Source organism: Monocercomonoides exilis, assembly GCF_001643675.1.
Source record: "Monocercomonoides exilis strain PA203 chromosome Unknown scaffold14-1859848, whole genome shotgun sequence".
NCBI lineage: Eukaryota > Preaxostyla > Oxymonadida > Polymastigidae > Monocercomonoides > Monocercomonoides exilis.
The window spans coordinates 154,956-177,571 of NW_027150559.1; the positions used below are offsets into that span (position 1 = coordinate 154,956).

General features: G+C 43.4%; 5 protein-coding genes across 5 annotated transcripts; 1 reads left to right on the forward strand and 4 right to left on the reverse strand.

The window, feature by feature from the left end:
* Positions 1–121: 121 nt before the first annotated feature.
* MONOS_8649 (uncharacterized protein) lies at positions 122–772 on the forward strand (the record flags this gene model as incomplete). Its single annotated transcript, XM_067879077.1, has 2 exons — positions 122–184; positions 258–772. The coding sequence occupies exons 1-2, from the start codon at positions 178–180 to the stop codon at positions 770–772; spliced, it is 522 nt and encodes a 173-aa protein (XP_067730216.1). The 5' UTR covers positions 122–177.
* A 1,322-nt stretch (positions 773–2,094) lies between these two features.
* MONOS_8650 (putative piwi) lies at positions 2,095–3,048 on the reverse strand (the record flags this gene model as incomplete). The annotated part of the gene is made up of 1 exon (XM_067879078.1): positions 2,095–3,048. The coding sequence occupies one exon, from the start codon at positions 3,046–3,048 to the stop codon at positions 2,095–2,097; it is 954 nt and encodes a 317-aa protein (XP_067730217.1).
* A 619-nt stretch (positions 3,049–3,667) lies between these two features.
* MONOS_8651 (uncharacterized protein) lies at positions 3,668–3,959 on the reverse strand (the record flags this gene model as incomplete). Its single annotated transcript, XM_067879079.1, has 2 exons — positions 3,668–3,678; positions 3,752–3,959. 2 exons carry the CDS (start codon positions 3,957–3,959, stop codon positions 3,668–3,670), a joined length of 219 nt encoding a protein of 72 aa, XP_067730218.1.
* Positions 3,960–5,533: 1,574 nt separating this feature from the next.
* MONOS_8652 (uncharacterized protein) lies at positions 5,534–21,082 on the reverse strand (the record flags this gene model as incomplete). Its single annotated transcript, XM_067879080.1, has 3 exons — positions 5,534–13,961; positions 14,047–20,543; positions 21,077–21,082. 3 exons carry the CDS (start codon positions 21,080–21,082, stop codon positions 6,029–6,031), a joined length of 14,436 nt encoding a protein of 4,811 aa, XP_067730219.1. The 3' UTR covers positions 5,534–6,028.
* Positions 21,083–21,998: 916 nt separating this feature from the next.
* Positions 21,999–22,586, reverse strand: MONOS_17363 (uncharacterized protein; the record flags this gene model as incomplete). Its single annotated transcript, XM_067870276.1, has 5 exons — positions 21,999–22,018; positions 22,123–22,147; positions 22,204–22,310; positions 22,381–22,413; positions 22,565–22,586. 5 exons carry the CDS (start codon positions 22,584–22,586, stop codon positions 21,999–22,001), a joined length of 207 nt encoding a protein of 68 aa, XP_067730220.1.
* Between the last annotated feature and the right edge of the window lie 30 nt (positions 22,587–22,616).

Below are 22,616 nucleotides of genomic sequence, written 5' to 3' on the forward strand. Positions count from 1 at the left end.
GGAATTGAAATTGATCCTTTTTCTCTCTTCAAGACAATCTTCAATGTTTTGTGTTCTTTTAATTATTTTTTGACTGACAAACTGTTTTTGAAAAATATGAATCTCGTTGGATGATATCCAGAATGAAAGAGTGTGAAGGCAATCAATCTGAAGGCAGAACTGTGGAGAATATTACAAATGAAAGGTTTTCAAGTTTGCAATGTAATCTCTTTTGATCAAATTTGCAATTCCTATTGTTCTTTTGATGTTTTTTGAAGAGCACCTCCATGAGTTGGAGCATTGTTCAGAAATGGAGCAGAAGCAGAAAATTGAAGAGATGAATGGAATGATGGACAAAATGGACGAAAACGAATTGCGTTGTGTTTTGACGAATGAGGTATTCAATGAAATCGACAAAATGATTGAAGAAAAGAAATTATCTTTAGATAATACGATTTTGTTATTGAAGAAAATGGGATATCTCAATGCGTTGAAATCAATATACAGCTCGTTCTTTGAAAAATCTTCACTTGTCGAAAGATTTGAAAGGTTGGTAATCGAAGAAGAAAAGAAGAATGAAGAAAAGAAGAATGAAGAAAAGAACGAAAAGCTTCTGATCGATCTTTGCGAATGCTATCTTTTTCTTATTGAGTTCTTTTCATCTGAATCAATTTCAATCAGTGTGTCATGTCTTCTGGTGGTTGCTTTGAAGAAAGAGGAAAACGAGGAAACTCAAAAAGAAGTGGAAATGGCTCTACTGGCTTTAAGTCGTATTGAAATCTGGAAAGTTTAAATAAATTCAATATTTTTTTTTTTTGAAAGAATTACTAATTTTAATTTTTTCTTTTAAGGTCGTGAAAAAAGCGAATTTTATGAATGAGATAGGAGATTTAATAAAATATCATCAAGAACATTGCAACCTCACTCAGCTTGCATATCAATCAGTTTGGCAATTGCTGTTGCACCGATTGAGAGATGAAGGAAGTCTGAAAAAGGTGCTTGCGAATGAGCTGAATTTTGTGAGAGAAGCAACAAGAGATTTAGAGGATCTAAAAAGTTGTGTGAATTGGAGAGGAAATAACAATGAAATCGAAGCAATGAAAAAATCATCTATTATAAAGAGATGGATGGCTTTAATACAAATATTTTGTTTCCACTTTGATGCTTCAAAAGCAGATGGATTGGAAGATTTAGTTGTATGCATTGTTGATCTGTGCCGAATATCAATTGAAAATTACAAAAGCTTGCACATCCACTGCAGTAGCAAGTTTTTCTCCTTGATTTGCCAAAAAGAATTGAGTGTGGACATTTTGATGGAGAAAGGAGTTGTTGATTACGTGTTAGAGGAAACTCTTCAGCCGACGATAAATTTTGATTTAATTGAAAATTGTGTTCCTTTCCTTTCGTTGCTTCAAAGAAGGATAAACGAGGAATATGCCGAGAAGCATGACGAGCACAAACGAGAGTTGCTTCAAAGAAAGCTATCTGATAAATTAGAAGAAGAAGGTTTTTCCGATATTATGGCAATATACATTTATTACTAAGCTTTCAACTTTTCCAATTTTTTTTGAACATTCATGACACGATAAAACAGAGCTCAATTATCTTATAGAAAAATGATAATATTCTTATGGTGTTGAAGTTGTTTGATGTTATTCAGCGACTTTTTTCTCTTCTAAAATTAACAGATAATTCTTTTTCATTTAATGAAAAATGATTTTTGCTTGTTATTGGAAGGAAACATTCAAGACGGTGAATGTTCCAAAGATTATTTCTAAATAAGTGATAAAACAATAAACCGTTGATGAAAACAATTATCCATCATTAAAAAAGTATGTTATATTTCCATTTTTCCAAAAGTTGGGACAAAGTGGTGTGTTTCTGAATTTTTTTTCAAGCTTCACTTTCCAAAATATTTCTCAATTTTTTAATTTTCCTTAATTTTTTGCTTGAGAATTCAAGACTTATTATGATATGATAACAGAAAAAGTTTGGAGCAAATTGTTATTTTTTTCATAAATGAAAATATTTCGTCCCAAATTAAAACGTCCTCTTCAAAAAAGCATATTACCCGCAACAAAACTCTGCTCTTTCTCGTTTCTTTTTGGAAGAAGCCTAATATTGATAAGGACGATGTGGATTTATAGAATCCCTGTTTTCCAAAATTTCTTGCCCAAAAATAGAAAGCTTATGCGTTTCTTGAAGCGGAAGAGGAAGCGAAACAGCTCCAAAGAAATTGCAGTAATTGTAGCACAGACTGTTCGTAATGCAAATCAGTTCCTCTGGTGCAAGGCCTGTCGCATCAACAACTACCACATAGCGTGTTGGCAGCGCTGTGGTGCGATAATCCACTTTCTGAGGGATTAGAAACCAGTCGCAGCAGAAGTCTGATGTAACCACATTATCAATCACTGTACCTGGTGAGGGATTCTGACCGCCAGTAGTGAAAAAGTGATGGTGGGTTCTCTTGTCTACCACAGCCACAGCATGGTGCGGACGATATTTAACCTCTCCTTCGTCAAATTCACAAAATGCACGCAGCATCTGTTCATATTCTATTCCCACCACATCTCTCAACCATACATCACCAATACCATCTCGATACTCAATAATGTATGAAGGAAGATTTTTATTAATTGCTTTGTACTCTTCAAGCGCACTCTTCAAAAACATGAACCACAGATTTCCTCCAACAATCTCTTTCTTCTGCTTGCAAGAGGCTGTTCTCTTGTAAGTCCTAGTCATTTCCCTACTCATAGAAGCAATCATTGCAATCGTTTCTTCACAGCGGACTTTTGAGCGAGACACATCAATAGACAGCACCATCACATTCCCATCGCCTGGGAGAATGCGCATCGAATTCATTGGCTGAGCAAGTGCTAACTTCTGCTTTCCTCTTTTTATCCATTTTGGAGCTGGTTGATGCTTGGCATTTGATGAAGCTGAAGCTGAAGCCGATGCAGATGCAGATGCAGATGCAGAAGCTGGTGAATAATAAAAAGAAGAAGAAGAAAAAGACAGAGAAGATGATGATGAAGAAGAAGAATAGAAGATAATAACAATAATCATAATAATAATGGAGTAGCTGATGAAGAATAGCACGAATGTTCAGTTGGCACATCTGCTGTTGCGTTCAATGATTTTTCCCAATCTGGAAGCTCAATCGCCCAACAAGTGCCTCCAATCTTGTGTGTGATCTGCATCCAAAGGCCAGCAAAAAGTGATGCATAATGAGACGTCAAGTTCTTTGACAAGATGCACTGAGATGGAATGGAGTTTTCGAGTCTCTGTCATTATCTTCATTTGTTTGTAGCGATTTGTGTCTTTATTTGGCAAAATGACAAGGGCAAGTTGATAGCTGCTAACATCTCTGGTGAATATTCTCTTGAAGTCAGTGTGAAACGGGGTTTGATAATTATCTTTGATTTCCAGAATATCTGGCTGAGCAATACGTACCCGATTTACCGCATATCTGAGTTGACTGAGAAAGTTGTCAATGTTTCTTGCATCTCGTTAAGAGCAGTCACAATCCATTTTTCGAGGTTGACGGGACTCGGCAAATTGTTCCTTCTTGCCATCTCGTATCACACTCCTAACAGTCATAGAAAAGCATATTCGAGGTGTTGCGCGAGAAATAGAAGAATGAAAGAAAGAAAATAATTATTGCATAAAAAATGAATCATTAAATTCAAATAAAATCTACCAAAAAAAGAAAAAGAAAGAAAAAATAATTTTAATTTGTTCTCATTATTAATGCAATAATATTTCATACCATTAGAAATTGGAAATGTTCTTCCACCACCCCATCTGAGATAGACGAGTGGGCATATCCATCCCTGAATTCTCTCCATCTCTTTTAATTTCGCTTCTATTCCTGCATCTTTTAACTCTTTTGACTCCAAAAATGGCTGCGCAATGCTGTCTATTAATCTCATTCGATCACGTGGAGAGTGTGTGTGCATTTCCTTGACTTTCTTCATCAAACGAAAATCGCTCAAATACTCTTCAAATCAAATTTTAATGCACATTTATGCAAAAAGTGCACAATAGAAGTTACATGTTACATATGAAAATGAATAAAATCAAATAAATAGGAAAAAAGTAATTACAATCAAAAGGGAAAGAATCAATGTTCGTAAAAGCAAACATTTCTGTAGAGATTGCAAGCTCCATCAGAATATCTGCAAAGTTTGATGAGCCCGTTCCACTGGTTGATCGGCAGAGTAAAAGTTGCTGACTTAGATGTAGATAGATTTTGTGGTGCGTGATAAAATAATCATAAATTGTTTCTTCCACTTTTTCTCCTTCTTCATTCTTGTGTGTAAACTTATATGTTAATGGTGTTTGATCATCCAAAACCTTCACAATTCTGAATGTTTGACATTAACTGGAATGTCTGTTCAAATCATTTGGAAAATGGAAGCGTCAATTGAGATCAGAAAAAAAATTGTCTCTTCATAAAGTTAACATTAACTAATAAGACCAACAAGCCTCATAAGAAAATCGCATATTGAATCAGAAAATTTAAATTAAAAGCTTATTGCAAAAAAAAAAATATGGAATGAAAATGAGATTTTCTCGAAAAACAACAAAAAGGAGAAAATTGGAAAAGGTTTTGTTCCCATAACGAGCACTGATGGCCGAGTGGTTAAGGCGGCAGACTAGAAATCTGCTGGGTTCATCCCGCGTAGGTTCAAATCCTGCTCAGTGCGATTCTTTTTGATATTTTTGTATATTTTGTCAAACACGAATACATCACTCATTTTCATTTCTTTATCATGAAATGGATGCTAAAGACAAACAGAGATATTCTTCAAATAACAATTATCGCATAAAGTATTTTTTTTATTTATTGTTGAAGATTGAAGATGGAATTGATGAGGTAATAAGCATTCTTGTTTGAATATTAATTTTTATTGAAAAAATTTCGTATAGATATTTTGTTTAGATGCAAAACATTCGCTGCAATTAATAATAAATTATAAAATTCTCTTGATATGTTATCTTTCTTTTCAATAACCTCAAAAGATTAAATTCACTTACAGCTTTAATAAAAGAATGCAGTTATTTTTTATCTATATCGTTTTAAGCAAACATTTCCAATAATTTCACAAATATCAACAGTTATAGATAATGAACCAATTAGAGGAGTGGTGAGTTTTCTTATTGAGATAATTTCAAACAATTCTCAAACTAACAATTTAATAGATTATATTACTTTCTTTTCACTTTGAAAAGATAAAAATATGAACGAATCACTTTCATGAATTTTTATATAATGGGTATAATCAAAAAAGGATGAAAAATTTAAAACAAAAATTTTTATGCACTTGATGTGTTGAATGCATTATAATACGTTTGGCAGAAAACTGAAAATTACTGAAAATTTTGAGTGCTGTATTTCAAATGTAGTTTTTTTTTCTTGGATATATAAATTGAACGCAAAATGAAGTTAGTCTAATGTTTCATTGATGATGGTTCTGAGAAAGATTTTTTATTATCAATAAATAATTTAGTTTTTAATTTGTGTTAAAAGAGTAGATTGCTTGAAAGATTTTTGAGTGCAATTATTATTCAAACATTGTTGTATTGGTGTTTGCTTTTAATTTTACATATTGAACAAACACAAACAGAAAGTCCATAAATACATTGAATTGATAAAACAGAAAAATTTTATGTGAAAATTCAAAAGCACTCAAGTATTTAAAAAAACAAAATATTAATGATCAGTGAAAATGAAAGATTCTCAACTAAACTGAAAGGTTGTTTGTTCAAGTGGAAAGGAACATTTTCACATCAAATCATCGAGCAAAACAATTGCGTTGTGAAGATGAGTTATAAAATGTTCAAAAAGTGCGTATTAAAATAAAAAATAAATATTTTTTTTTAATTTTTTTATGTAACATTTTGGCAAAGAATAAAAAGAATTTTGTTTTATAAATAAAACGAAAAAAATAATAACAAAATATGAAAGTATTTGTAAAGGCAATCATTAGCTCCAATATTTGCAAATAAACAGCATTTTCCCCGTCTATTGAATATATTTCACTTATGGCTCGTATGCATCCCAAAAGCTGTTCATTCCCTCAAACACATCGCTAAACGCAGCACTGCTCCTCTCGTTGTCCTTCTTTGGTGTTCTCTTTCTGTGCTTCTGGTGCTGATGCTGGTGGGAGTGCTGCCGAGAAGACCTCCTCTGATGCTTCTCAGAATCTGCTGCTTTGTGCACAGGGAGAGGCATCTGAGACGATCGATGGGCAGAAGAAGAAGAAGATGATGATGATGAATGAGCAGAAGGAGATTTCACTGCATTCACAGAATGTGCTGCTGAAACAGAAGACGATGCAGACGCTGGTTTTGGCTGTCTCGCAACTGTCTTTGCTGAAGAAAGAGAGAGATTGCGTTGGATGTGCTTCATCTCTGCCCATCGCTGCCACCCTCTCCTCCTCATTGCCTCTCTGCTCTGCTTCTGCTGGATGCTCTGCCCATACAGCACTGCCTCAATGTCTGGATTCGCCGAAAAGAACGGCACATCGTTCTTCCCTGGCTGCGGTGGAGGAGGCGTCTTCTCAAAATGTACTGCAAATTCTGCCTGCTTTGCCGGGTCAGACACCTTCAGCCACTCATTAATGGTCTGCTTCCACTCTTCCTCTGCCACACCTGCCCTGTCTCTGTTCAGCAGCTCTGTCCCTCTCAGCCACTGCTTCTTTGCTGACGCACAATGATACCAGAGGCACTTGTCGTAGTCCTTCATGCGCTGATTGTACTCTTCGTCCCACATCCGCTCCTCAAACGCCTGCAGCAGCATAATCGGCCGGCGGTGCATGTCAGCTGAAGGGCGGGTGAATGAGGTGGAGACAGGAACAAGCATCCCCAACGATGACACAGTTACAAACATTTCAGAGTCAGCAGAAGGAGAAGGAGAGACAGCATGAGCAACATCAGCTGGGAAAAGAGAGGTGGATGTTGTGATGGCAGTGACAGCAGATGAAGATGAGGAGGAGGAGGAAGATGAAGAGACAGGTGATGAAGGAGATGGAGTGGGAGAAGTCGAAGGCGAGTGAGATGAGACAGAAGCAGATAAGGACATGTTTGAAGTGACAGACACGTTTGTTGGCTGAGTGAGGATGTTGTGATTATCTTTGGAAGCATCAGAAGAAGCAGCTTGTGAGAGAGGAAGAGAAAGAAGAGGAGGAACAGACAGATCGTTGGATGAAGAAGAGGGAAAGACAGAGGTTAAAGATGGTGCTGTTGTTGGAGGTGACATGGAAAGAGGAGGGTTGAAAGCATTTGCAGACAAAGAAGAAGAAGGAAAAGAAGATGATGATGAATCAGTTGCCAATTGTGAATGATTCACAGCACTTGCACCATCAACCTCAGTCGATGCAACAGCCGATGGCGAAATCGTTGTGCTGAATTCAGCTGCTTCTGAATGCAACTCTTGTGCATTCGGTGAAATGTGCTGAGCGACCGAAGGAGAAGACGATGAAGCAGCATGTATTCTGACAGCAGCTGCTTTTGAGGAGGAAGAAGCCATTGGGAAGAGAGGGTGGGAAACAGCAGATCCAGATGAAGTGTGATATGGCTGTGTAGGTGGCATCAGAGCACCATTTGGAGTGTCAGGCGAATCAACAGAGTTCTGAAGGAGATCGGTTGAGACGACGAATGTGGTGGTGGTGGAGGAAGAGGAGAGGGAAGAGGAGGAGGCAAAGGCAGCAGAGGACGGATAGGCAAATGTGGAGGAATATGCCATGGATGAGATTGGGGTGGAAGGGTTAGACAGAACAGTGGCAGATGTCGAGTATTTCTGGATGTGTGGGCTGTGTCCAAAAGAATACTGGAGCACTTCCTCCTCTTCTTCGTGTTCAGCTCTCTCGTCTTTCTTTTCGCTGGTCAAGCTTTCACTCACGACTTCATTTCCATCTTCACCCGAATCGCTAATTAGCATCTCATCGATCGATCCTGACTTTGTAGTTGTCGTCACTGTGGTTGTCGCTTTCCCACTTTCTTGTTCGTGTTTCTCTTCTTCTCCTTCTTCTTCGTCTTCCTCCTCCACCTCTTCTTCTTCTCCTCCTGCTCTTCCTCTCATTTCCCTTGCTTCCATGAAGCACTCTCGCTCCTTCTGCTCCTTCAGCTCTTCTTCCTCCTGGCAAAGTCTGAACATCTTGTAGAACAAACCAAGCGTCCTTTTCACAGAAGCCACTGCTGCCAACCGCATTGTTGCTCCTTCGATGTCTGTGTTGCTCTCATTCGTCGTGATGTGCAGATGAACCCAGCGTGCCCTCAAGCAGTTGCGCAGCGACAGCGCTTTCCTCTCCCCCTCTCTGTTCTTCCACTTCCTCGCCTGGAACACCCTCACTGCCTTCTGCAAAATGAGTGTGGCCTTCTTCAGCTGGACCATCTGCTTCGCCACTTTTCGCCTTCGGAAGTGCGACTGCATCGACAGCACTGCGCCAAACAATGCACGCGAATAGAGACGGGCGCACGTGGAGAACGAAGAAAGAGCAAAGCGGACGAGTTCTGGGCGCTGCCTCGCAATGAACTCGTCTTGCACTTTGTGCACAAACTCCACAATTTCCATCTTCGCCTTCCTCTCTTTGATCCGATGCCAGCGGAAGTACCAGCGCTGGATGGAGCGTGCAGCAGACGAGCGGCGGAGGTTGGCAAGTGTCTGCAGAACATGGCTCAGTTCATTTGCAGAGCCGTAGTAGAAGACGAGAATGGATGGGACAAGGATGTCACGCACAGACACCACAATTGGCGAAGAGATGGACGAATTCGACTCTGACGAGGCTGTGTTTTGTGAATGCCTGGCAGAAATGGAAGAAGAAGTGGATGGCTGCGATGCAGACGCCAATGACGATGAAGATGCCATGTGTGCTGCAGATGAAGCTAATTGGGCTGACAGATAGCTGTGGTCAGTGCGGAGGATGGATGACAGGATCGGGTGGCGGTGCAGCGGGATGAGCAGCTGCTGGGGCGTGTTCACAGACACTGTGTTGAGTATCTGCCGTCTGAGATTCGAGGAAATGTCTTCCGTCACCAAGAAGTACTCAGCTGTTGTCAGATAAATCCTCACAAAGGCGAGTGCCCTCACTTGCTCTGAGGACAAGCGAAGTGTTCTGTAGATGAGTGACACTTGCACTGGATCATTCAAGTTTGCCTTCAGTGACTGTGCTGACGGAGACTGGCGGAGCATGTCAGGAGCGCAAGAGGAGTCAGACGAGGCTGTGCTGGTTGTGGCGAATGAAGCAGACGAGTGTGACTGATGCAGACTCGAAGTGCTCGAAGATGCTGGGAGAGGCTCAGCTGGCGATGCACAGGGCGAAAACGGAGGATGGATCAGTGCATCAAAAGCAGCCTCGTCGATGGGCTTCTTCGTGTACTTGTGCGTGGGGTGGTAGTTTGGATGCTTCTGTGTGATGATTTCGTCCAAGTGCTCTTTCCTCGTCCGCACGCTGCTGTCGAACAGCACTTTGAAGGCCATCATGAACAGCATGTACTTTCTGCGCATCTGTGACATCTTCATAGTCATCCCCAGCGAAGATAGGATGCTTGGCGAGTGGATACCAAAGGAGCCATGTGTGCAGATGACAAGCAAGGCATATGTGATGTTCATCAGCACTGCACCAATGATGCTCTGCTGCTCAGGTGAACACATCGAGGCAATGAAGCGCTCTTTGTGCTGCACATAATGCTGTAAGGTGTCCTGAGCACGTGGATAAGCAGGGGGAGAAGGAATATGATGAGGCAGCTGATGCATCGAGTGTTGCTGTGTGATAGCAACTGGCCAGTTGTGTCTGGGAGGTGCTGGAAGAGAATACCTCTTTTTCTGTCTGCTTCGCTTAGGAAGCAATTCAGATGGATTTTGTGAATTCAAAGAGGAGAATGATGGAAGGGGAGAAGCATCTGCCTCTTTTGAAGGTAAAATAGTTGAAGACAAGTAAATGGACGAAGACGAAGAAGGTGCGATTGTACTGGGTAAAGCAGAATCAGCTGTACCACTTTTGTGCTTCGCACCTTCAGCTGCTGGCAGATGTGTAGTTGGAGCATATGCCAAAGGAGAGGATGCTTCAGTCAGCACAGTCGTCGACAGAAACGGGTGTGGGTAATTGTCTGGTGATGAAAGCGTGTCAAATTGTGAGAATGAGTTATGTTGCGATATCACCTGGCGCGTGTTCTTTGGAGAGCTGCTGGAAGATGAAGAGTTCTTCAAATGCCGCGCCGAACGCGATGGGCGGCATGCGATTTGCTGTTGAGAAGACTTCAGTGGTGTCTGTCTGAACGACTGCTGATTGAGATTCTGTGTGCTTGAGGAAGAGCGGAAGATAGAGTGAATGTGAGGAAGGAATGTGGACTTGGAGCGAGACAGCATTCGTGGATTGTCGGCATCAAGAATGTCTGTACGACTCGAAAGATAAGACGGATGAAGAGAAGAAGTGGAAGGATAGCGAAGGAGCGAGAGAGTGGAGAGTGAGGAGGTGTTGCCTGGAGAGAGGGGCATTCCAGTGAATGAGGACAGCTGCTGAGAGTCGATTGGAGAGAGGCTTTTTGAATGCTGTTGGAGTTGAGACTGAATCTGTGGAGTGGAATGTTGTTTGGGTGATGAATTATTTGGAGAAGAAGAAGATTGCTGCTGAGGTTGTTGTTGCTGTTGTGGAAGCTGAGGAATCTGCAGAGGAGAAGAGGCAGCACTGTTGCTGTTTGAATTCAGCGGTGTGCCAGTTAATGTCTTTTGCTGCTGTTTTGTTTGAGGAGTTGCCACATGATCAGTTCCTGCAGCATTTGCATTCGCCTCAGGAGTTCTTTGAAGATTGCCATGCGATTGCACATGATGTTGTTGATGCTGCTTTATGTTCTGCTTCTGCATATGATCTTGCTGCTTTTCAATGCTTTTATCAGATCCGCCAGCAGACTTCAGAGACAATTCCTGTTTCATCCTCTCGTTCCGCTCCACTCGCCCAACAAGCTCTTCCTCCAGCGAATAGTCACACAGCAGAAAGTGCGTGGAGGCAGCAGCCGATGCAAAGAACGAACCAAACTGCAGAGCAAAAGAAAGCGCTCCACGGGCATATCGCCGCATTGCAGGAGACGGTGAGTCGAAGATGGATCTGCTCATAAAGCGCTTCATGTCTTCGTCTGTCAGCACAGTTGCTGGTTGCTCGTCTCCAATTGCATTGTCTGACAAGCTGTAGTTGGAAAGATGGGATCCGTCTGAGCCAGTCGAGGCAGAATAAGAGAGAGAAGACGAGGAGCTTTGATGAGTGCGCCGAAGAGAGGCCGACTTCAGGCGGTGCGGTGGCAGCGGCACAGGCTGGAAGTTCTGAGGTTCCAGTTCGAGTTGCGAGGAGTCGAGCTTCATGTACAGCGGAGGAGGCTCTTCAGCATCGCCGGCGCTGGCAAACGGGATTGAATAGGCAGAAGTGGAGAGCGAGGTGTGGAAAGAAGAGGAAACTAGGCTTTCTCCGCTGCGCATCAGAATGTTTGTGGAGAGGGACGGGCGGAAGGGATGCTGATTGGCTGTGCTGCTCAGCTGTTCTGACAGAGACATCTGCAGTTTCTGCTCATGAGAGTACTTTCCTGTTCCCTCAGATCCATCTTGTTGCAGCCACAGTTTGTTTGCGTTGTCGTCGCTGTAGTCAGCACCGTCGATGGTTTCAGCAGCAGACGCCGAGGTGGATGTGGTTGAGGCGGTGGTGATTGTTGGCTGGCTGTCTCGCTCGCTCGGCTGACGGTCCAGCTGCTCAAAACTCTCCAGAATAATCTTTTCGGTGGTGTTTTCTTCTTCTTCAGTGCCTTGATCGCCATTCTCATTCACATTCTCATTCACATTCACATTCACATTCACATTCACATTCACATTCACATTTCCTGTCTGCTGCTTGCTGAGTGGCATTTCGATGTCTGCTTCTTGTGTCTCGCAGCTTTCTGTGCTTAGCTCTTCGTCCAGCAGAATAACCGCATTGTTTTTGTTGGAGGCATCAGCACCAATTGGAGCAGGGGCATTCAATGAATGAGTGCTTTCTGGTGATTCGTCTCTCATTTCTGGCTGCTGATAGCCAGCTGGCGTGGCTGACAGGCGCTCGTCGATATCAGCAGCAGTCGTGTCTTCTGTTGTCACAGAGTCCAAATAAGGCGAAGATGCATGTTTTGACAGAAGAGGTGTTGCCTCAGCAGACAAATTGCTCCCTTCGTCTGCTTCTTCTGCTTCTGATGCATCCAATGGACGTGGCTCAACTTCTTCACTTCTGCCGTATTCTGCTTGCTCCGTTGCCTCTTCTGCTCTTCTTTCTCTGTTATTGTTATCTTCATTTGCATATGTGTAATCGAATCCTTCTTCTTCATTGTCCGTCCACTGCCTTTCTTCCTCAGCACCTGAAAAGACATCTTCTCTTCCTTCCTCAAAATTGTGCCCATTCTCTTCATCTTCTTCATTCTTTTCGTCTCTCTCATTTTCTCCCTCGTCTTCAGTCTTTGTCTGTTCAATCTGATCACATTGCTCCTCATTCTCGTTTCTATCGCTTGTTTGCAAAGAAGCTGTTGATTTATCGTCTTCGTCCTCTTCACTTCTTTGATTTGTCTCATCTCCTGTTTGATCTGCTTTAGCTCCTTCTTGTTCGTTCTGTTCCTTCAACTGCTTGCTGAACTCGAAGCTCTTCTCCTCTGATACAAAGCCAATGATGTGTGCCAGCTCAAAATCTTCTGCTCTTTTTCGTGACGAAAGCGATGTCGTCGATGCTGTTGAGACAGAAGATGCAGCCAGCAGCTGTGTTGGTGTGGGTGGGGTGTCTCCAAAGTGCTGTGTGTTCCTCTGAGTAGATGCTGTCTCAGTCGTGTTAAGTGACTTGTCTCCACTTCCCATCTGCTCCTGCACCATCTGCTCACTCACAAGCACATCTGTCGCTGCACCCGCCGAGTTCGACCTCTTCCTCGTCTTCGCATTGCTTTTGTAGAAAGCAGACGAGCGAGGTAGGTTGGGAGTCGATACATGCGAAGGATCGCTCTTCGTCTGCGCTGAAAGAGTGACTGAAATGAACGGCTCAGAACGCGTCGACGGGTTCTCCTTGCTGAGCGACAGGTTTGGTGTTGAAGGGAGCTGCGAGAACTGGTCAGACAAGTTGTGTGTGTGCCTCAGATGGTCAGGAGGTATATGCCCTTCGGTGGATGTGGAGGGGTCGCTCTCAACAGGAGCAGGGGGAAGGCCACTGTCAAGGAATGATCTGTGTGGAATGCTGCGATGCAGATGGATGCCTGAGTTGACGCTCTCACGCTTGCTGGTTGACTTTCCAGTTGCCTCTTGCCTCTGATCTTGTTGTTCATTTGGAATAGAAGTGGATTCCTCTTCGTGTTCTTTACTTTTATCAGCACTTTCATCATGTGCTTCTTCTTCTCCTTTCACTTTGCTTTCTTTCATCTCTTCACTTTCCAACACATTCTTTTCCTCTTCTCCATCTGTCTGAATCAACTTGCTCGGAATATCCGATTCATTCCATTCGTCCACTTTCTGTTTGGCACCCTCTTCTGCCCCACCAACCTCGTATTCCTTGTCATCATCCTGCAGATCGCAGTAAGCGCCGGGTGAAAACACATGCGAGCCATCGAGTGGCCCCACCGACTGCCCAGACGAGGCATCCTTCTTAATCAGCGGAGAAGGCGAATTCGAAAGAGAAGCTGAGTTGAAGGCAGATGGTGACTGATTGTCTGAAAGAGCGCCGCTTGGACTGGGGAATGTTCTTCGAGTGTGTGTTTCTTCGCTTTCGAGCTGAGAAGACGGGGAGAGATGGATGGAAGGAGAAGTGGTGAAACGGGGAGGGAACGTGGGAGATGAAACAACAGGCGAGGAGAAGTATTCGGGTGTGTGTGTCGCCAGGAGAAGGTGTGTTGCTGGCAGCAGCAGCAGCGCCGATGTTGAGAGGAGAGAAAGAAGAAGTGGTGGCTGTGGCAGGTGTGACTGGGGAAGAGGCAGATGTGGAGATTCCTGACTTGGTGTTCAACGCAGACGAGGAGGAAGAGGCAGAAGAAGAGGTAGAAGAATAAGCAGAAGTGGAAAAAGGAGATGAGTCAGACGAGGAAGCAGCCTTGTTGAGTGGTTTGGGAATAGAAGATACATATTTCTCAGCAGGAGACAGTTGGCTGTGTGATTGATTCAGATGAGTGGAGAATGCATAGCAAGAAGAAGAAGATGAGGAAGAGGAAGAGGAGGAGGAGGAGGAGGAGGAGGAGGAGGAGGAGGAAGAAGAAGAAGAAGAAGAAGAAGAAGAATTGTTTGAAGTGACAACAGCAGGAAGCAACGGAGAAGAAGAAGTGTTTGATGCAGAGACAGCAATGTGAGAGATGGAAGGGAGGCTGGAGGAAGAGAGGAGGAGGGGTGTGGCTGTGGGAGAGAGGCACAAAGCAGAAGAGAAAGAGGAAGAGAGAGGAATCGAAGGAGGAGTGAGGGGAGGGTGGGAGGCTATGGACAGCGCACGGGGCGGACGGAACTCGGTGAAAGGAGTAAGAGAAGGAAGAGAAGAGAAGGAGGAAGAGGAAGAGGAAGAAGAAGTGTTGGCAGCTGAAGAAGATGAAGAGGAGGAGGATGATGAATATAAAGCAGAAGAAGGAGAAGTATTTGAGCCCAGCTGTGTTCCATTGTCTGCTCTGAAGTAAGATGGATCTGAAGAAGATGAGCCAAAGCCCATTGCATCGTCATTGGCTGTGAATGTCTCATTCGCATCATCAGGTGCAGAAAGAGAGGAGGAAGAGGATGAGGAAGAAGAAGAAGTGGAGATAGGCGATTCAGAAGGCGCAGAGGAAGAGGAAGGAGGAGAGAGGAGTCGGCAGTTAGGTGCAGAGATTGAATGAGAAAGAGATTGCGACTGAGCAGAAGGAGAATGAGTAAGAGAAGACATCTGCTGATGAGAGGAGGAGGAAGAGGAGGAAGTAGAAGAAGAGGAAGAAGATGGCTGGATGCGTGAGGAAGGATGCTGCCTCTGCTGTGTCTGAGAGGAAGAGGAGGTGGAGAGGGTGTTGAAGGAGGAGTGGAGCAGATGGTCTTTTGAAAGCTGAGGAAGAACAGAAAGAGAAGACGACTGCTGGGGAGAGTTGGAGGAAGGAGTCAACGCAGGCAGAGAGGGAGAGGTGGATGTGTTGGCAGTGGTTGAGGGTGTTGTTGCTGAAGCAGCAGAAGCAGAGGAAGAGGAAGAAGCAGAAGCAGAAGAGGAAGAGGAAGAGGAAGAAGAAGAAGGTGATGATGACACATTCGAGACAGATAGAATAGAAGAAGCAGGAAACGAAAGAGCTTGAAGAGATTGAGAGGGAGAAAGATGAGGCGACTGGAAAGACTGCTGAGGAGCAGATGGATTGACGATAAGAGCAGAAAGAAGGGTGTATGTGGAGCCCTTCTGCTGGGCACCTGGAAAGGCAGCTGTTGACATCAATGCAACACGATTGGGATCAGATTCATGAGATGAGGAAGTAAATGAAGAAGGAGGAGAAGCGGAGGAGGCAGAGGAGGAAGAAGGCGAAGAAGCAGGGAAAGCAGAGTTCTGATAGTTCTGCTCATTTGGAGAAGCACCTTCGACAGTCCCAATCAGTTCTGAGAAAGAGTCTTCACCCAGCTGGTCAGAAGGGATCTCCAGTGAAATCGACTGCGAGCGCGAGGCATAAGCAGACTGGCTTGTCGGAGGCAGCATCTGCGATTTTGATCCTGTCTGTGCCTTTTGTGGATTGGAGAAGACGTTTGAGGTTGCAGGGAGGGAAATGGAGGTTGGGTTGCACTGCAGATAGCTCGCAGTGGAAGACGTGCCCAGCCCATACGACGCAGACTGCCGCGAAAGACGGTCGTAGTTCGACAGCTCTTCTGTCTCTGTCGTGTTCTCCACGCCTTTTTGATGCCCTTCGTTCTCTTCCTCCTCTTCAATCTCAGAGAAGGAAGATGTCGATGCAAACGGAGCCTGCTCTCCAAACGGAATGCGCAGCTTCGCAGTCATCGCGCCGGTGGCAGAGTAAGGGAGAACCATCTCCTTCCCATCTTCGCTGTACACAATGCCTGCGTCGCCTTCACCTGGTATCACAAGCTCCCTCAAATCTCGCAGGTTCTTCCTTTCCTTCCGTCCTGCTTGGTCTTCTCCTGTCCCAGCTGCCTCACCACTCTTCCGTTCTTCTCTCTGTTGCATCCGCTGTTGGTGTTGTTGGTGTTGCTGATGTTGATGTTGATTCTGATTCTGATGCTGTTGATGCTGCTGGTATCTCGCCTGCACTTCTGCTTCGACATCCAAGTCATCTGCAGTCACAGAAATCGACAGCGACGAAGGGACATACGGAACAGACCGATAATTTGTGCAGAAACAATAGTTGTCCAAGGGAAAGCGCTTGGGCGTGCGCTGAAAGACGCCAAAACCTTTTTTGGAGGGAGTGCGAGGCTCAAAATAATCAGAGCTGAGCGTATCATCAGCAGCTGCGCCATATGAATACGAGGAAGGGCACTGGGAAGCATAAGAGCATGTGAACAAAGAGGAGACAGAAGACGTGGCAGCTGATGTACCCGATGCAGATGTGCGCAGCTCGCCTGGTGTTTCGTCCTCGCTTGTGCCGTTGCTCTCTGAGTCGACAGAAAAGAGTGTGGAGGACTCGCTGGGGGTGAGTGTGGGGAGGGTGTGGGAGAAGTGGAGAGCAGAGCGGCTGGACGGCTGTGTCGACATCGACTGAAGAGTGGCACCTGACTTCATCAGCGAGTACTCCTTCATCCACTCATTCCCTTCTTCCTTGTGGTGAGAGCCCATCCCATTCGTCGATGCTGAGTTCATGCTGTTTCTGGCTGAGAGATTCCCATTGTTATTGTTACTGTTGTTGTTGTTGTTGTTGCCTATTCCACTGAACCGTCCGTCTGCACTCAACTCGCTCAAAATCAACAGCATCTTGTCTTTCCCTCTTTCCTCTTCCATATGCTTGCCTCTCTCATTCAGCTTTTCTGGTCGTCTCGAATTCAGCTTCGATGCAATGCACCTTCTCCCCACGGGCTGTGAATGAAGTGTGAGGTGGCTGATTGTCTGTGCAATGTCCTGCAGCAGCGGGTGGTTCATGAAGCGCTGGTGGGTGCAGTTGTGGATGATCTGCCTGGTGACAGACACAGGAAACAGCACAAGATGCGCCTCGTGTGGCTTCAGCAGCTTCCGCGAGTGGGAACGAGAACGCGAGTGGAAGCGCCGGGTGCGGCTGAGCGAGTGCGAAGAGAGGTTTGCGGAGACTGTTGACTGAGGAGAGGTGTCCTGCCTGCGCGGCGTGTGGTTATCTGATGTGCTGTTCAGTGCTGTCTTCGCCTTGGCATTCGACTTGTCTCTGTGATGATGCTCTGTCTGATGTTGTGAGTGTCTCCGGTGGTGCTGGTGATGGAAGACGTAGGCGCTGCCTCGCTTGCTGCTGGACGGTCCAGGCGTCGCTGCTGGATTGTGGATGTTTATGCGCTCTTCATCCAAACTCGAGCTGTTCCGCCTCTTTTGATAGAGAAGAGAATCCTGAGGACTTTGAATGAAGGAGTCAGCGGTGAATGTCTTGGGAGAGGCATCTGATGGCTGAAGAGTCATAAATGTGGAAGATGGCGGAGACCCAGATGAAGACGAAGAGGAAGACGAAGAAGAAGCAGACGCAGAAGATGCTGTCACTCTGACTGCATATCTTGGAGATGTAGACGATGCTGATGGAGCAGTTCCTGATTGTGTTGACAAGCTTTCTTCATCTGCCTCACTCTCCTTCTTCGCATCCTTCGACTGCAGATGCCTCTTCTGATGATAAGCATCCTCTGCCCTTTCGCCTTCATCTCTTCCTCTTCCTCTTCCTTTCCTCTTCTTCTTCTTATCTATCCCCTTCGTCCTGTTCGCAAAGCTGTCTCCGTCTTTCCCCATTCCCCCGTCATCTGCATGTGCTGTGTGTTTGTAGCCAGATGAGTGGCCAGCATCGGCATTGGAAGAAGTCGAGCGGGAGGTCGAATGTGAACCAGAGGAAGACAACGACGCCTGGGCAGAGGCGATGAGGAGGACAGCGCGGTTCAGCTGGGAGAGAGAGAGGCGGTTGGGGATGCTGAAGTAGTTGAAGGAAGGAAACAAGGGCAGCACGAAGTACGAGGTGATGTAGCACACAAACTGGAAGAGCGCCAGAAGCGAAGAGTTGATCTGAGAGAAAGGAGAAGAAGGGAACTGGCTCGAAGATGGAGAATTCGGATTCGACGCGTTCAGTGCTGCTTCTCTCGCTTCTGCTGCAGCCGCCACCAGAAACGGGGCAGCTGGCAAAAGACTCGGCAGGATAACACCAGCAGAAGGTTTCAATTCAGTCATGATGAGTGCCCTCTCTTCTGTGCTGAAGGAGCTGAACTTGCTCTCAGACTGGGCAAACGGGTGGCGTGTGTGAGGACCCTCTGGCTGCTTTGTGTGGAAGAGCGAGTAAGTCAGCGGAGGGGCAAAGGAAGACGGCTGGTTGCTGCTGCTCAGAGGAAGTGGGGGTGAAGGAACAGATGATGAGGTTAATTCAGCTGCTGGGAAAAAGGCAGGGTCGGGGTGCAACAGCCCTGTGTGGCTCTGTTCTCCTGCATGTGGCAGATGAATGAGCTGTGGCCGAAGCAACGAAGACTCAAAAGACGGAAATGGACCGTTCCTTCTGTTTTGGTGCAGATGACTGATGAATCCTTCAGCACCTTCTTCAGAATGGGAGAAGTCTGCGCTTCTGTCAGACAGCTCGCCTGCCGCTGCGCCTGAGTTATTCGCATCTCCCTTTTTATTCTGCTCTCTTTCGATGATTCTCGATCCATCTGTCTCTTCGGAATTTCCTTGTCTTCTGTTTGAGTGTGCGTGTGACTGAGGAAGCGAGTGCGACCGGCTGTGCGACGGCGCCTCCGCCAGCTGCATTTCAGACAAGATCATCTTCTGATAGGAGAGATTCTGTGTGGACACATGCTGCCTGTTGATGTGTGCATGCTGCCCAGGAAACGGGTAGAAGTGCAGCCTGTGCGGAGAGCGTGAGGAGCTCTCTTCGTCTGACAGATCACGCGACCTCTCTCTTCTGTGCTCTGAGCCTGTCGCAGACTCTCCTGTGCTTTCACAGTCAGATGACCCTCCTCTGCCCACTTTCTTTTCGAGGCTGCTTTCGTCGCTGCGGTTCCTCCCTCTTCCGCTTGCTGGCTGTGATGTGCTGCGGGTGCTGTGCTGGCTGGTGTGGCTAGTCAGGCTGAGGACTGAGTTGCGGGAGCCCCATGCAGCAGGATGGGGCGTCAGAGAATTCGTATGAGCACTTCTGTGGGCGAGGGGTGCGAAGCGGCGGATGTACTCGATCGTCTTCAGCACGTTGAGCGAGCGGCCTTTGAAGAGTGTGAGCCACTCCTTCCGCATGAAGTTCATGCTGGTTGCGAAGTTCTTGCGGCGCAGTGCGCAGTCGAGGTAGTAGTTGACAGCGATTGGGTCTTGTTCTTTGGCTGTCTGGCGGGTGAGGAAGGTGAAGTGAGGATTAGAGAAGAGCTCAATGGAAGAGTAGTAAGGGAGCTTCGAAGGGATGATCATTTTGGAGGAGGAGAGGGGATGTAGAGTGAAGGAAAACGGAGGAGGTGAAGTGTTCAATGAAGGCGAAGAAATAGGAGAAGAGGAGGAAGAAGAAGAAGCAGAATTGGTAGAGGAAGCAGGGGGAATTGAAGCAATCTTTGGTTTGTGTTCGCTGGGTGTTCTTTCAGAGTCTGAAGGAGGTGCAAGATGGTTCAAATGGGGCTGTGAGGGAATGACCGAGTAGAGTCTCCCCACTTTTGTGAGGATGAACTGGAAAGGGAACAAAGCACATGTGTAATTGATCAGGTTTGACAGAGAGCGTTCCTGCGACGCCAGACAAGAGTGAAATGCGATGAGGTTGGAGAAGCGCGAGCAGATGAAGTGAAGATTGATGAAAGGTGCAGAAGGGCTAGTTGCATTGATGTAAGCACTGATGCGTGATGAAGGAAGATTTGGTGGAAGAAAATGTGAAGAAGAATTCTGGTGAATCATGTGAAGTGTGCCTTGCTTGGTAGAAGAACTTTGGTGCATGTGAAGCGGCTGCTGATAAAGATGAGCTTCGGAACTAAGCCTTTTTGCTTGTTTCCGTGCATTATCTCTGTTGAGCATATTACTTGGTGATATAATGGAATGTTTATCATCGTATAGTTCATGTTCGTTTCCAATAACTTCCATTTCTTGTGAAAAATATCTTTCTCTGATTTTATGCGTTTTACTTTCCTTAAGCAATTGCTCTTCTTCGTCACTTGTATTATTCATGATATCTCCATTTTCAAGAAGAACTCTGTTTTCAAAATCTTCAATAACAGCAGAATTGTCGTAATCAACTGTTTCATCTTCTTCACTATCAGATCTAAACGTATCATGATGAAAATATTTTTCTTGCGTAACTTCATTTGGTTTAGAATTCGTCGTTCCTTCATTTTTATGAGCTTGTACAATTTTTCGAATCTGGAAATCTATATCTCTGAGGCTAACCTCAATTGCAATTGGAAATGGAAATTGTATTGGGGTTGGAACCTCAGAATTGTTTGAAGAAATCTGGATCTGATCCAAAAAGCACTACAATTTATTTTAAAAATGTTTGAAAAATTGAGAGAAAAATATGTTGGAAAAAATGTGTTTTAAAATAAATGGAAAATGTGTAAGCATGCATGGTAAAGGTTATGTTTTATATGGTTTGAATCTGCTTTTGTCAGTTTTTTTGAAATATTTGTTGAAGAACGATTATTTCTTTGAGCTGACATGTTTGATATTTTGAAATTGGTATTTGAAAATTTTTATTAAATGTTGCTGTTACAACAAATAAATATCAACGCAAATATTTCTTCTGAAAAAAAGAAAAAAATAAACAATATTGATCTTCTCACATAATTACAAGCTTCGATTTTTGCTTTTGCGTATTTCTTCAATATACACAATTTGTTGCGAGTTGGTTTTTCTTAATTTTTTATGAAAAAAATGAAATATTGAATATATCATTCTATTACGAGCTGTTAAAGGTTAATAAGATTTTTTTAACCGTTTTTGAGTGAATGTAAATTTTCTTTTTTAAACAGCTGCTTAAAAATAAAAATTGCAGGAAAGACTTTGACATTCATGATTTTTTGTAATAAATTTAATTAAATGTGAAAATGTTTTGCAAGGAACAATTTTCAGCTTTTCATTCATTTTAAATTTTTCGGTTTATTTTCGTCATACATGACATTACGATAGAATAGAATGAACTGTCAATGTTTTCTTTTTCTATTCTGATTGTGTTGTTTCATTGATTGTTTTTGTTTTATTTTGCCAGAAGCCAGAGTAGTTTTCAATTACCTCAAGTCATCTTTTGTTTCAATCTGTTGAACTTATTCCTTCTTTGCTTGCTTTAATTTCTTCACATTTTTTAATTTTCTTGATATCTTTGGTTATTTTTTATTTTTGTTTTATTTTTAAGATGAAGCAGCTTTGTATATCTTTGCGAATTACCGATAATTGAAAATCATTTTTCTTGCTTTTTAACTTGAAAGATAAAGTTTTATCTTCAAATATCAAAAGTTGTTAGATTTTTGGATCAAGTGTTTTGGCTATCCAGAAGCATGAAATAACTTTTCAGCAAATTGAAAAGGAAATTTTTAAGAATTTCATTTTGTAACATGAAAATTATAGATAAATTAAAATTTGCGTGAATAATTTTGATATTTCATTCTTATCTTCAAAGATTTTTCTTCAAGTGAAAGAGTCCTCTGCAGATATCACGTATTATTCAATTTATTAAGGCATTTCATCAGTAAAAATAAAAATGGTGAGACTGAATCTTGTATATAATAGAACATAACAAATTTCATAACAGATTAGAAGAAGAAATAAATATCTTTTAAAATAACTCCAAATTTAAAAAGAAAAAAAAAATTACAAAACAAATGAAATCTTTTCAATTCATAAAAAGAATGCAGCATTGCTTTCAGCATACTATTTTCAGTCATAAACAACAATAATAATTCGAATAGATGCTTAACTGAAAGAGAATTGCTCTTATGCAAAAGGCACATATTCTTCATGAAATAATACAAAAATAAGTCAAAGAAGTCATAAAAAAATTTTTTTTTTATTTAGAAAAGATAGATGATTAGTTTTTTGTAGAATATCAACAACATACTAATTTCTGAATTAAACTTGCCGTGCTTTGAGCATTAGAGCAATGGAACAATAGCCATAATTGGGCAAGTTGTATCAGAACCATTTGAATAAAGTCCTCGGTGCTTTGATTTGGCTGAGATGACTGAGATGCTGATGGCTGTGACAAAGTTGATGACAATTGTTGAGAGTTTGTTTGAGATCGGAAGGCTATTTTTTCAATTTCAGCATTGAAATAAGGTTGATCAAAAGTAAATGGTTTGACGAGAAAATTGAATACAGGAGCTATCGATTGCAATGCATGATCCTCTGCCTAAAAATAAAACGGATAGAATTTTCAAAAAAAGTCGATAAAAGATTAAAAATTTTGCGAATTAAAAGTAATTCCATTAAAATTGATAAAAAGCGAAAATGAAACGTAAAATTCTCCAGAAAAATAAACAAATTTCAAAAGCAAATACAACCTCGTGTCTGACCAATTCGCATGCTAATGTTGCAATTGTATTTGGATCAATC